The sequence below is a fragment of the Amblyomma maculatum genome, chromosome 9 (genome assembly GCF_055883805.1).
Source record: "Amblyomma maculatum isolate TAMU_Amacu chromosome 9, ASM5588380v1, whole genome shotgun sequence".
Classification (NCBI taxonomy): domain Eukaryota; kingdom Metazoa; phylum Arthropoda; class Arachnida; order Ixodida; family Ixodidae; genus Amblyomma; species Amblyomma maculatum.
The window spans coordinates 35,155,315-35,169,760 of NC_139352.1; the positions used below are offsets into that span (position 1 = coordinate 35,155,315).

The window sequence follows — 14,446 nt, forward strand, 5'->3', positions numbered from 1 at the left end:
GTGCTTGCGCCACTGCTTTTAATCGCAATTATGCAATTCTCAGATTGTTCAGCATGGTTGATAAATTCCAATGCATCCCTTTTTTTTTTAAATCAAGGAATGCCATCCACGAGTCCCACATTTTCTGATCATGCACGTCAAGTGAACTAATGTGCGATGTCATCATTTAGGCCGTACTTGCCATGGTTTACCGGTTGCAGTAGGTTGTCCACATGCTCAGTAAAAGGTTCTTCTTCCCTTTGTCGCCATGCGTTGACATTCTTGATCCACTCACATAAAAGTGGTTGGTTTGTGGGGTTTAACGTCCCAAAGCGACTCAGGCTAATAGAGACGCCGTAGTGGAGGACTCCGGAAATTTCGACCACCTGGGGTTCTTTAACATGCACTGACATCGCACAGCACAAGAACGCCACTCCACTTCGCCTACATCGAAACGCAGCCGCCGAGGCCGGGATTCGATCCCGCTTCCTTGGGCACAGTAATCGAGCACCTTAACCGCTGCGCCACCCCAGCGGGGCTCACATAACAGTGGCTGCTTGTCAAATTCTCTTCATAGCGACATTATCCAGGTGGTCAATCCCGAGGCCAACGCTATGTGTGCAATTCAAAACTGATGTGCGTTGTGCCGAAGGAGTATGGCTATGTACAGATATGTAGCTCACGTCACCCGTTTTGTGATCGAGAGCTGCCGGCTCCTTTGGTGGTAGTGACGAAACCCAGTCAGCGTCGAAGAGATGAACAAAGGCATCTTTATACATATGTATAGGGAATATTTACAGCAAATCGGCACAGGGGCCGAGGACTACCAGCTAGTCACAACTGTAGTTGCACAGCGACGGCCAGAGAGACTATGACGCGTCCCCTCACTGCGAGGGGCACGGCACTCAATGAGTGCTTGCGTAGGTCTTGGACTGCCAGTCTCCAGAGGCAGTGCGCTTGTTTATACAGTCTGTAAAAGATGTTGGCACCCAAATTGTCCAATTCGGAGGCAGCACGTAATGGCGACCTGAGAGGTCCAACCAGCGAGAACGCTGGTTGGACCTCGCCGCCAAGGGACCGGCGCCCGGGTGCCTGGCATTCCAGATATGTTAGAACATGTTGACCAGCGATGCTTCTTGTCAATGTACCGCTGCCTTGAGGAGCAGCATCGGGCTTGCGAAAGGGGTGTTGGTAGGAGAAGACGTTTGGTTGAACGGAATTTGGGCAGCTTGCCCAGGCACAACAGCAACCGTGAAATTAGAAAACAGATATTAAATACAGCCACTACGATCCGAGCACACTGTTTGTGCACGCTCTACACAGAAGTGATCCGTTATCTAAGCTTTCACTGTCCATTCTGGAGAACATTGGGAGACTTGCAGTGGGATCAGGTATTGTAGTGATTTAGACTGCAGCACTGTCGGTGGCCTGTCGCGTGGTGCTCCTGTTTGCCATGTTCACTGGGTGTCCAGTCAATGCCATTTGTCTTTCCAACAGCTGCGCCATTATTTGCATTATTGTCGTAAACAGTGTGAACTCTTCTGTGCCGTTAGTGTACCAGTTCATAGGCTCGTGGATGTTTTCCCAAAAAGTAAGTTTGGTTGTGGACCTTGGTGTAGGTCCTCTTCACTCCCGCGCTCATCGCCAAGTATTGAGTGCATCGCCTCATCATTAGCCGTGCCTGTTATTCATTCATTGTACATCATAATTTGTCTTGAAGTATGGGATGCCGTTTACTGACACCACAGAAGCCAGGGATTACTGATATGATTTCGTCCTGCATTGCTGACCTTGTACAGCTTTGTCCTGTCCGTTCTTGTTCATTGCTTCTTAATGGCGTTACTGCACCCATTGTTGCTTGGTTCTGTTGAAATGTGGTTTTTTCCGTAAGTTGCCTGCATTGCTTTCATTAATGAATCTATGTCGCTGTTCAATCAAAGAACCATATGATAAAACAAATGGTGTTCCAAAAGAAAGAAATTTATCAATTAAACTAGATAACAATAGGGTAGTTTAGAAGAACTTCTTGTAGGGCGAGTTGGTGCATGCTATTGTAGGAACAAGTTGCACACAGAAAGGCAAACACAGGAAAAATAAACACAAGGTGCGCAGATTGCGCTCTTTCTGCCTACCTTGTGTTTATTTTTTCTGTGTGTGTCTTTCTGCGCGCAATTTGTTCCCATAATAGTATGCACCAACTCGGCCAACAAGAAGTTCTTCTAAACTACCTGTCCAGTACGAGGGCCCTTTTATGAATCTTCCTCCTTCACCTTTGCAAGTCCATGCCTGTATGAACCTCACCGTCAGCTCGACATGTCGTGCCAGGTACCTCGACTTTTGCCTGCGAAAGAATTTCGCTCTTTCTGCCTACCTTGTGTTTATTTTTCCTGTGCGTGTCTTTCTGTGCACAACTTGTTCCTACAATAACAATAGGGCAACAATAACAATGAAACTTCAGGTGTTGCGCTCTTGTCCCAAACGTTTCTCTTCAATCTTGTACCTGCTTCTGCTGACATATGATACCTCCCACCATTTCTTCCACTTGTCATAGAGATGACTAGTACCTCAGCAAACAGTACTAATCAATATCTTATAATTTGTGTCTTCTAGTATAATTATCTCACATCCTTTTTCTAGCTCACTCTAACATTATTTTCTTTCATCTCTGGCACTTTTTTTTGCCCAGAGGTATAGAAATCCAAGGAGTGTTTGAACCCTTGCCACTTTTCATTTTAGCCATAATGTTTCTTGCATTCCAGTTTTTGCTAACTCATAGTTTTATGGATGATTGCCCCAATACCAACTCCTTTCTCTTTCTACTTCCCTCTGTTCTACTGAAATGTTCCCAACAGAGTCAGGATTATGTGGCGGTTGCACCAAGTCCAAAGGAAGCGTCTCCACAAACGCATAAACCCATATACCATGAAATCCTTTTGCTCTACCTGCTATTCGATTTCTTCCCAATTTAGCCTATCCCTGCCACTTTTCATGAAAATATTCCTTACATCTCAATTGAACTAGCTGTGGAGCTTACGTCTACTGCTTTTGCCATGGTTCTCGCATCTCTTCCGAAGGATCTTGGCTCCTTCCCCTGAGTCATCTTTGTCTGTATTGCTGATCTCAGGCCTTTGAGTCCCCTTAAAGAAGTTGTTTCGTGCTGACCTATCCTGCCCCTTATCCTCTTGAAAGTGGCACCACTTCAGTGAATGCATTCTAATGTAAATGAGGGTGCGATTCAGACTCGTAAACATCCCAGTAACTTACATTATGCTGTGCCAAAGTCATCACCTTCACCAGCTAGACGAAGGAAAGGCCAAAAGACTCGGTAGGCGGGTCAGTTGGGAGGTTGTTTTGATGGATACTGTCACATTTTTTTTAGGTATTTTAGTTAGAGGTGCGACGGCTCTTCTTCTAGACTTCAATTGTATCACAAGATAAAATAGCATCTTTAAGGAACCACACGACCTGCCCACCCATCGAGCCAAGCTGTTGGTCACTTCTCCAACTGGCTGAGGGTGCATGTTGTATCGGTTGCTCAGCTAACCTTTCCGAAAACTGAGCTGGTAGGCGGCACCAGTTTTTCATTAATTACAAAAACCCAGTGACTGCCAAAGTTACTTCTCGAATGTATATTCCCCACTGTGAGTGATGTTCACTCTCGAATAGGCCAGTAGTTTGCACACAGGAATTTTAGCGTGGAAGCACTATACTCAACACAAACACAACCACAAATCTTGTGTGGTCTCTGAGCTTTTGCCAAGCACATGGGGAAAAAAGACGACATCGAAGTGGAGCATATTTGAATCCAGGGATTTCTTGTAGAAGCAAATATGGAACATTGTAACCACCGCTGGAGCCAACCACCTCATGTTGGTGTTATTGTGCCGTTGGATAAAGTCACATATCCACGAAGAGGATTAGTGAACCATGTGTCTTGTTGTAGTTGTTGCCCTCACAAAAATGGCACATACCCACAATGGGGAATGGCCATGACCAGGCGGTGATTACAGTTTCATCGATTGCATATGTGGCAGAAATGTAATGACATCAGAAATTTGAGCTACTCCGTTCAGTGACAGAGATGTTTTACTGCCGCTCTCTCACGCTGCGTATTGCATGTCATCGTATACATCAAGTTTTATTTGTATTTCAAAATAACAGCTTGAGGGGCAAGTTGGTGCTGCATAGTACCCAGAAATGTGGCGCAACAAGCACAATCACAGAGTGTAGAATTAGTGACTGTCATGCTTGGACGATGTTTATGTTCTGCGGGGAAGAAAGTGCTACTATCTCCTTGGCAAAGAAGAGGTGTGTGAAGAAGATGTATTTGGGCATAGAAGAGGATGAGTGGTGAAGGGGAAGTGTGTGTTCAGATCCATATTACAGTTGATAGTGTGCGCCTGTGTTGTGTTTCTTCTCATGTAATTGTGCTTGTTGCCCCACATTTCTGGGTACTATTATCGGTGTTCAATGAATCTAAACACACCGCTATTGCATTGCCGCTTTAAGGTGCGCATTAAAGGTGGGAAACGGTTTCACTAATGGACTTGGCCCATCCCCAAAACCGACTTTGCGCAATTCGAAAATTGTGTGCACCTATGTTCAAAACCTGCTCCGCTACCCTCAATATTAAGTCCGGAAGTCTTTAAATGTGAATGTATAGTCGAGATTTGGATGCTCTCGCAAGATACTAAGTCGTTTGGCGGTGTCAACCCATCCGTATTTTTTTTTTTTTTTTGAAGCAGCGCATTATGTCGAGGCCCAGGGAGTTGGGATTACTTTCAAGCATAAGATTCGCTGCTGAGACAGCTAGATTACACATTAACGCCAGAAGATGGGCATGACACACACCATGTACATTTAGAATGAAGGCATCGAGAACAGACAATTGCGATCAGCGTTCATGCCATCCTGGTTCGCATGCAGTTTACAAATTAAAACCTTGGAAAAATAGATGACCGGTGAGCATGTAGTCACAAGATTTCTAATAAGACACAAGATCTAACCTCAGCACGACGAGCATGCAAGCGTCCCTTTAGGCCAGCCTTCTCTGTCCTACCTTGCGGTTGTCGCCGAGGCCGACAAACGTTGTCTAGACACGGTCACGGTGTCCAATTGAAGATCGCACACCGAGCCGCTGCTGCCACCGACGGTGTGTGCAATAGTCTGTGCGCCAGCGCTTTATAATGTACTAATTCCTACACAACGAAAGAAAGCACACAAGCGACCTAAGTTCACAAATGCGCGCGCGCGCTTGCCGCTAACACGTCTACAACCATGTACACAACGCTTTTTTGCAGTCTGTCTCGAAAAGGTCACGTGGTACGTTTTTTTTGTAAACGATGATGCACAAAAAATAATGTTATTTTACAAATTTTATTATAAATTGTTGTTAAAATGTTGTATATTGCCTTTTTGTTTTTGTTTTTGGTGTCACGTGATTTAACTGAGACGGACTGCGAGAAAACTAGCGCGCGCGCGCGCGCGCGCGCGCGGTTATCTGTACCGTCTGTACTGTTGTTTCGTTGGGTTCGGTCTCTTCCGCTGGTGGCAACCTTTTGTTGCACTGTCGTAGTCTGTTCTCGCTCGTAGTGAAATTGTAAACACAGGCGAGAGCTCGCGGCGGGAACCACTACCCCTTGCTTCTTTCCGGACACAAACGCGAGGTAAGTCTACGAGATGGCAGGCGCATTAGAATGCTTGCATGTTGAGCACGCTGTCTTTAGGGCAATTTGTTCTCTCAAGAAGTGTGCGTATGGGGGCATAAACATCGACTTCTGATTTGGTAGCTACTGGGTGAGGCGGGAATGGAGTGAGAAGCGAACCGAGGTGGCAGGGACGTTTCTGGCTTCTCTGCTATCGCCGCTTACAGCTTACATAGCGAGATGGGCACGATGTGTGTCGTGCTCGATAGAGTTTCCGAGGTGTCTGATCTCTCGGTCTTCTGGCAGTTGGTGTATGATCTTACCGGCGACTCTCGTGCTTGGAGTATAACATGGCTTGTAACTTTATTGAGAGATTCTGCTTTTCACTTGAAAAACAAGCAGCCAGATTACTGCTTTGAATGCGGCGATGTTCGAGAGGCCAGTTCTAATGTTACCAGATTGCTCCGGAATCTCTGAGTGTCTGTTTTCTGATCTTGAAGAGAAAGTCCCCTCCGCCCGTCAACCCTCTGAACCACAAATTGCTGTTATAGAAACACTAATCACTGTGACGCGCGCACACAGCCGTCCCTCGCGGGGAAGATGGGAAGCGTCGTGCTCTCGGGGACAGTGGGAAAGCCGTAATGTTGTGCCGTAAAGACGGTGCTGGCGGAAGCGGCACGGGAATATTTAACGCAGAAAAACTCAGTCGACTGGCACTAGAGTGATTATGCAGTCATATATGGCACCAAACAGCTATTGACGCGGTGTGAAGTAAAACTCCCAAATGTTGATGGAGCGTGCAGGGCTCAAGATCTTCCACAAATTCACTTTTTAGGATAAAGCGCAGATGAGCCATTTCAGGTTAGGTTTTGAATTTTCAACTGTCATCAGGGAAGTGCCAATTGGGCTAACCAAAATCAGTCTCAGTCCTGCGACTCTCCCGCAAACTTTTGAAGCATCATGACAAAGTCACTTTCTTCGCCAATGACATCATTGTGGTTCCCATCACTTAAGCAGCTTGCCAGATCTTATGCACTTTCTTTTTCCTTAATCTCACACATGCTTCAGCATTGGCCAGTGTGGTGGCACACTGTAAAATGGCTACCCTGTCTAAGGGAGGATAGGTAATCTGCTAACACACCTGGAGTGATGTGTGGGAAGAATGTAAAATGAAAAAGATGAAGACAAACGTAGCACACACCAGGGATGAAAGAGTATTTGGGCAGCACCTGCATGGTCCCTTGGCACAAATGCTTTTGTGTAATTTTGACACACCATGGCACCAAATGGTTTCTTGAAGTTCTTATTTTTTGTAATATGCCAGCAAGCCCCTAACCCAACTTCACATGTTTATGTGTACAAAGTGTCTCTAATTTAATACTTGGCACATGTTCGTGCTCTTTTGGATAGCCACCCGCAATCAGCTGGGGTACTGCTGCATTTGCAGTTAGTACCGTGACTTGAAGGCCATTTGCAACAAAATATTGCTTTGTTAGAATGTGTCTTAAATATGCAGGGCATGTCATAAAGCTTTATAGTAGGCGGCACATATACAGGTTTTGGCCAAAAGTCCTGGAGTTAAAGGATTTTTGACTCAGCCGCAAAATGAAACTGCCACGGCAACATTAAAGACTAAAATGCCGTGAAAAGCAATGAGGCAGTTGCTTGCTATGATCAGAAATTATTTTCTAGCATTTTAAATGCCATTTGACCTTTAAAAGAGTATAAACACCATATTTTGGTGGCATTCTTCTTGTAAATGATGCAAAGACATTCCTGCCTGCAGATCACCACGCAGTTTTTTTCTACGTCCGCTAAATAGTTTTTAATTAAATTTTCTTTTCTCGTTAGTTTCGGTTTCAGCAGCAGAGAGATGATTGGGATGTCACAATGAAGCCCAGATCATGCATGGCATGAAAAATACATGATATAATTGCTGACCGTTCACTTGCTATGGTTCCTGTTTTTGAGGCAGGCTAGCGTTATAGGGAATTCAACCAACACAGGGGTGATTATATTGCGATTTTGTTCACCCGTCATGTGGCCTAGACTAGACTTTGACGTCACAGTTGTTGAAGCCTAAACAGGTGAGAAAAAAAATTCAATTATATATTGTTCAGTATTCATGGGCTGATATCACGTGTTGATCTATGTATAGTAATTCTTTACGCATCATTACAAAGGATAAAATGCGAACCTAAAAATTAGGAGTCCATACTCTTTTAATGATTGCGTGACTGTGCCATTTTGCGGCTAAGACGATTCCTTGGCTTCAGGACTTTTGACCAAGAATATATCTGGCAGTGTGTCCCACATTGGGAAACTGGTGACATGTGACGTAGGTGTGGAAAACCAACAGCCCCCCTCAATCAAGCTGGGTCCATTATTAGTGAAGAGATTACAGATAGGAAGTTAGCCTGGAGGCTAAAATGTGGCTTGGCAGTCCTAGATTTGGTGCTTTGAAATTTCTCGATATTTCAAATTCACTTACTCAGCTGAGGGACTGCACAGCCATGAGGAGCAAGGTGGCAGGCACTGTGCGTTACACAAACTTGCGTGCCGTATGCCTTCCCAAAGTAGGCAAATGGCAAGCATTGACTTGTGTGGCACGTAGCCATCTGTTTTACTTTCATGTGGCATTCCGGTTCGTTCCTTGTCTGGTTTTGTCTCCTCTTGTGTTTCTGGCTTAAAAACATAGTTTTCACAAAAGCTGTACTAGCAGCTCCTTTCATCATTCGAGATAGTGGAATGAAAGCAGAAACCCTGAAACGAAAAATTGGTCTGTCTTTGCTATGCTTTTAATTCATGAAATTGGCATTCACCTCACTCATACTACGCGCTTCTAATTAAAGCCTCTTGATCCTGAAAGTAGTAACTTTGTCTTTAAGCTGTCTTCTTTCAGGCTGTCCACATTTTCTGGGAAACTTCTCATTTATCTCTACATTCTTGGGCAACATCATGTTTTAGGCCACCTTGTCACACTGAGCTTCTGATAAGCGGAGCATATCTCCTACGTTCCATCGAGTTCATCTTTGATGTATTCTGCTGTAGCTAGATTTCACGCTTAACGAGTAATGAGCCGAGAAAACTTGTCTTTGTCTTTTGTTGGAAGGAAGAAGTCAAGGCAACTCTGTCTACATTTTCCTTCTGCATTTCTCTTGCCACATGGTTCAGTAACATCGGAGCAAATACGACTCGGTAGCTCAAGGGGCAAACCGAAGTGCCTGGTCGGACCATGCAGTGCGAAACTGGCAGCCAGTCCGGCTTGGTGAGGACGTCCCAGAGCACGCAGACCCTCTCCTGCCGAACGCGAAGCGTGGGCACAAACACAAAGCCACTTCAGGGGGAAGTTGGTGAGCCACTTCAGGGGGAGGATGATGGTACGTGTGGCTGTACTCTTCACTCCTGGGCAAAGCTTTGCTTTGGTTGCAATGCTGAGCTCGGTGACAGTAGGGACTTGCTTCGAGAGTCTTTGCTTCTTCTGATATCTAGGTGTTCATACCTGCCAACCCTTCTGATTTGCCCTGAAGATTTCCGATTTTTGACCGAACTTTCCGGCTGTACGATCACTGCCCTGAATCTTTCGATAAGCGGCCTCTGCCCATGCAAGAATGTCATTCCTGTTTTTAACAGTGGCACCGTGGTGGTTGTTTCTTGTGGACGGCAAATTCATCAGCGGCCGCCACCACGTGGTGCAGCCGTACTAGATATAAAAGCTTCGCTGGCCTCACCTTCGATCTCGAATAAAAGGCGGCCTCTTAGTGCACTTGACGTTGGAAGGTTTGTCAGCTTGAAGTTTGTGTCGGTTGAGGAGGCGTTGAGAGAACACCTCTAGGAAAATAAAACAATTCCGATTTTTGATCTCGCCAGATTGGCAGGTATGCATAAGGCACGGCACGCGTTTCATATTCACAATATTCTTTTGACGCTGTACTGCTTCAGTTGTATGGGTCACACATCGTTGGACAGCTTCAGTGATCAATTTCTTCTGTTTGGTTCTAGGCTTCTAGGAAGTGGCAAAAACCATACTCACTTGCCTGAACCCGAGCTTCTAAGGCTTAGATCTGAACCTAGTTTCATTTTCATGTAAAACAACACTATACTACTCTATAGTATGCTGGCAGGGACCAGTGAGACTAAACAGCAGTTCAGAATTTCAGCAGTTCAGCAGATACCTTTGGTGCGTAGGCAGGGATTCTCGCTGCCAGCTGATGTGGGGAATCTGCCCAGGACGTACTACGAAAACTCAGCAGTAGCTCAGAGCTTGCCTTTTTCTTCCTATAGTTGGCGTTATGATGGTCAGCTGGAAAGAAAACAGGTATGGTCATATTGAGCTCCAGTGAGTGTGTGGGTTTGGACAAACATGCATGCCTGCATGGGCCACACCTATAGTGTTATAAAGAGGCTCCGTGACGTTGATCAAGCATGAGGTGATGGTTTGTTGTGTGCAAAGGATGGAAACTGTAATGCATCAGTGCGCAAAGAGGCAAAATCGTAATGTTTAATGTTTCAATCTTCTTCGGGAATGCTCGTTTTGAGTCGATGCTTCAGCCCTGGGAAAGGGTTGGCAGCCGTGCCTTTTCCAACGACTGGGCATTATTCAGTTTGAACCTAGTTCTTTCATGCGCGGGAAGGGGTCCAAAGTTCAGTTCTCTTGACGGCCGTCAGCTCTTCGCATGCCGCAGAAACCGAAAACAACAGCTGAAAGCAAACGAAAGCTGATAATAACTCCAGAGATGACGATTCCAAAATCACACTGACAGTTTGGCCAAAAGGAAAAAAAAGAAAAGCTGGTCAAATTGCGCCGAAATGTGAAGAGGAAAGCTGACCATGATGCGGGGTTGAAAGTTTGGGAGGGATTGATTTTATTAGCCTTGGTAATCCTACCAACAAGGAAACATCAGAGAGCTTCGATTGTGAAATCAATCACCCTTTCTTCCTGTTCATGGCATGGTTGCGTGTTTATGACACCATTCGAATGTGGTGCTAATGAGCTGCCCTGGCAATGCAAAAAATGCATACAAACGTCTGCTGCGTGTGTGCAAGGAGCAGTTCTTATTGGTAGCGCCAGATCTAAGAACTGGGCGAGTGAAAGCGGCAAGTGAAATGCATTTTTATCTGCCCTCTTTGTTTCGAATTTTCTGGAAAAAACTTTCGTTTGCCTTCTTCGATTATTTTAGTGCTTCACTGTGCACTGGTTTCTGGAATTCGTGAAGAATCCATTCAGCCACATTAACCGGCACAGAGGAAAACGTTGCGAGGCCCCTTTAAGGAACGTCTATCCCTTGACATTCTCAGCATGTGGCTGAACGCACGGGGGTGGTTGGTCATGTCGGGTTGATGATGCTGTACCAGGGACAAGTTCGGCCTGGCTTCAGTCATTCCTCTGACACGGGGCAGCAACTGCACCTGGACAAATGTATGTGCAGAATACCTTTTATTCCATGTGTTGTGAATTGGCAAAGCAGGGAACCCTTTTTTCCCCCCAGGCAAAAGCTGTAACTGGTCTGGCTGGCTATAGTCGGCAGGAAGTAGTAGACATTCCACACTCGGTGCAGTTGTATGGTTGCGAAACCTGCCAAACTGACGGACGGTCGAGTTTTGGTGGTGTGTAGAGGGTAGTGCCTTCGCTAACGGTACATCATTGGGTAAGGAATGTGTGCATGCGCCATGTTTCAGTACAAGAGTGCCTTTTATCTTGCGAACCCGTGATGTTGACCTCCACAATGTCTCGCATGGCATCAGCTCAAAGCACTGAAGTCATGAATAGAGTCGAAATGCCTCATTCTTGCTGAGTGGCACTTTCCTGCTACTTGTGACCCAGTCGCTTCGGTTTAGTTTATTACCCAAAAATTCCTCTGTGTGTGGGAGGGAGGTTAAGAGCTCTAGAAAGTGCTGTGTAAAATACGTGCACATTTATGAAATGGTGATTAGCCCTTTGCAGACATATACTATCTTTATGGCTGTGCAGCTAGTTAAGACGCTTGTAGTAAGAATGGGCTGAAGTTAAGCAAGCAGCACTAAAGCTAGCGAGGGAAAGATCTATCAAGACTAGACGTTCAGTTATGAAGTGCACCAGCAAGCGTTACATTTGCTGCTAGTCTGTTCCAAGGTTTTGCTAAGGTCGGCCTGTGCTTTATTTGACATCTTTACATGCTTTGGCTGTTTGTCATGTCAGAGATAAGCGCTAAATTGGAAAGGCATTAAACTTGCATAAAAAGGAATCAGATTGGAGATTTTGTACTTCTGAAAAAGAAAACTGCAATTATCAAAGGCATTTGACCTTGCAAATGTGTGCTCCGAAACTCTCGTTTCCTTGCTCCAAAGCTGCTTCAAAATGGCTTAACTACTGCTCCCAAAGCTGCTCCAAAATGCTCGAGCCTGCTTCCACCCCTGCTTCCACTTCCACTAAGACTTCATTGAAAACATGTTGGAACACGTTTGAGACGTGTGCTCATCAAATATTTTACTACGATGACTTGCAGCACGAGTTCCACCCTTCAGGCTAGGTTTCCCAAATGGACGGATGATTGCTTGGCCAGCGTTAAGGTCTGCCGATCTTGCAAACATTTCTCGCCAAGCAGACATTGCCGCTGCTCTGCAAGTGGGTGCCCACAGAGCTCCATAGCATGACCTTTGCCTTGAAAGGAAAGAGTTTGAGGTGCGACTCCGTGAAGTGTACCCAGTTTCTTTTGACTCCTACCCATGCTGCCTCTATCCAGAAGTCTCAAGGTGGCGCTTAAGACAAGACTCCTACCCCAGAAACTCGTATACATTGTGTTTAGCTGCATGACTAGCCTCGACAGCTTGTACTTGTTGAGCGGAGAGTGCGATCACTGTTGCTGTCATCGCATCTAAAACGTCAACTGAAATTCGGAGATGAAGTTTGTCTTCTTGCTACAGCAACATCCTCTAGACACTGTTTACGACCGATGTCTGGAGTTGCTCATCGCCATCGATGACTAGGTCATCGCCGTGGCTCTACCAAGCACTCGATTCATAAGGGCACAGGCATAAAATTTTGCCCAAGGCAAACTCATGGCCGTGGCTGACGTGTTGGTGATAACCGCAACGGGTGTGCCTGTCGGGAAAAGTCGACCACCTCCCGGCCTTCATCCTGGTCACCGCGGATGACTGGTGTGAACATTCGAAGAATGCAGGTGTGACTCTACAGTTCAGCAACAGTTTGCCGTTGTGCGCGAGTTGCACTCACTGTATACGTTCAACAGAGAACTGTGCTCCATAATCCTTCCTGCTTGGTTGATTACAGGCAGTGTGTACACCCGCCCACTTTTTTAACCTGAACGCACAAGCGTCGACCGTTGAGTCGATAAGCGCCATATGACGGGGCACAGCGGCGAAATCAGCGAGAATACGCGCATGCGCGCAATGAGCACTTCGGTGCAGCTGTCCTCTGCGAGGCTGTTCTGGGAACGGGACCTCACCCCTGCTTCTTTTGAGCACCGTTATCGTCATCATCATTTTTCTTTTCTGAACGCTTCCAAGAAGTTAAATAAGCGGTCAGGAGGTAGCGCTGGATCGAATGCGATATACGCCCGCTGATTAACTACATGCGTATCAGCATTTTGTTTCTTTTTCCTATGGATCACGTAGCACTTTCCCGTGGCAAATTCTTATCAATTCAGTTCGCTTACTTCGCTTATCAATTCACACCTTCCTCTCATACAGGAAAGCACGCGGTACCACGTGGCCTTTTCTAATCTTTTCCCAGCGGCATGTAGAAAACAGAAGGAAATGCGATAACGCACAAAAAAGCAGGTGGGGTTGGATCCGGTTCCCGTAACAGCCTGGCAGAGGACAGCTGCACCGGAGTGCTCATTGCGCGCACACGCGTATTCTCGCTCATTTCGCCGCTGTGTTCCGCCGTACGGCGCTTATCGACTCGGCGGTCGACGCTCGTGCGTTCAGGTTAAAAAGTGGGAGGGTGTACATAGCTACCAACATATATACAGAGAACACCATGAAAGTCGTAGGAGTGTATATAACCCACAGCATGATTACCAAGAATCTGGTGCTTCTGTTTGGTGACTTAACAAAAAAAGGAGTGACATTAAGTAAATAAAATCATTATTCAACATACAAACCAGTGTATTTTGTCCTCATTTCGAAAAATATATCAATCAGTGGGTCGTGATAGCATTGCTATGTCATTTTGTGCCAGCGCGACAACCATCGAGTCCTGACAGCACTGCTAAATAAGTAAAAACCAACAGGTTGTGCCATCAGCGGCAAAGTACCGTGAGGAAATTCTCTATATCCATGTTTGGCAGTGTCGATTCCTTTTTCTTTTTTTTTTGCTGCTTGCTTTTGTACCGTGGCTAGACAGTAGCAGACTGAAGAGAACGGGAGCTAGAAGCTCCATAGTCTCCCGTCCGGTGTGCACCCTGCCTTCTCTGCTGCGGTCATGGCGAGCCAGTGGCCCGTTTCTGGTGACACCATGTGTGCCTTATGATGATTGTGGGCAGAATTTGTAAACACCAGCACCGGTGTCTGCCATGAAATGGGGGAGTCCCAACTTTCAAAATAATTGCAAATTTGCAGGTCACTTCTTATGCACGCATGCAGGCTCAGTGGCATTTACAGTACACAATGCAAGTATTCTATAGAAACTGTTCGAACATGAGCCGTGATTGCATTGTGGGCTGTGTGCGATATTCGTGACACAAGGTGCTTTCATGCCATCGCCTGTATTCACTGTTTGGTGGTGCAGTCAGGCTGAGCTGCTCTTACGCAGTACGACAGTAATGCACGTAATGCACCTTGCACGAAGAATGAGAGGTTTTATTTGAAGCGCCCAGTTG

The 14,446-nt window shown here is 45.9% G+C and overlaps 2 protein-coding genes across 8 annotated transcripts in view; one reads left to right on the plus strand and one right to left on the minus strand.

The window, feature by feature from the left end:
- Positions 1-5,079, minus strand: part of LOC146178824 (uncharacterized) — a 41,127-nt gene extending 36,048 nt beyond the window's left edge. The window contains exon 1 of the mRNA XM_084578569.1: positions 5,039-5,079. The gene's annotated coding sequence lies outside the window, so the exon portion shown is untranslated. The remainder of the gene's footprint in view (positions 1-5,038) is intronic.
- Positions 5,080-5,445: 366 nt separating this feature from the next.
- LOC146178826 (uncharacterized) overlaps positions 5,446-14,446 on the plus strand; it is a 76,274-nt gene continuing 67,273 nt past the window's right edge. For 3 of the 7 annotated variants that reach the window (XR_014700659.1, XM_084578573.1, XM_084578572.1), the window contains exons 1-2: positions 5,446-5,645; positions 8,799-9,004. Coding sequence is in view for 4 of the 7 variants with exons in the window: in XM_084578573.1 (XP_084434699.1) it covers positions 8,860-9,004 (145 nt within the window). In the remaining 3 variants the exon portion in view is untranslated. Of the gene's footprint in view, positions 5,646-8,798; positions 9,005-14,446 lie in introns of those variants that run through there. The other 4 variants (XM_084578570.1, XM_084578574.1, XM_084578575.1 and 1 more) reach the window with 4 other exon arrangements.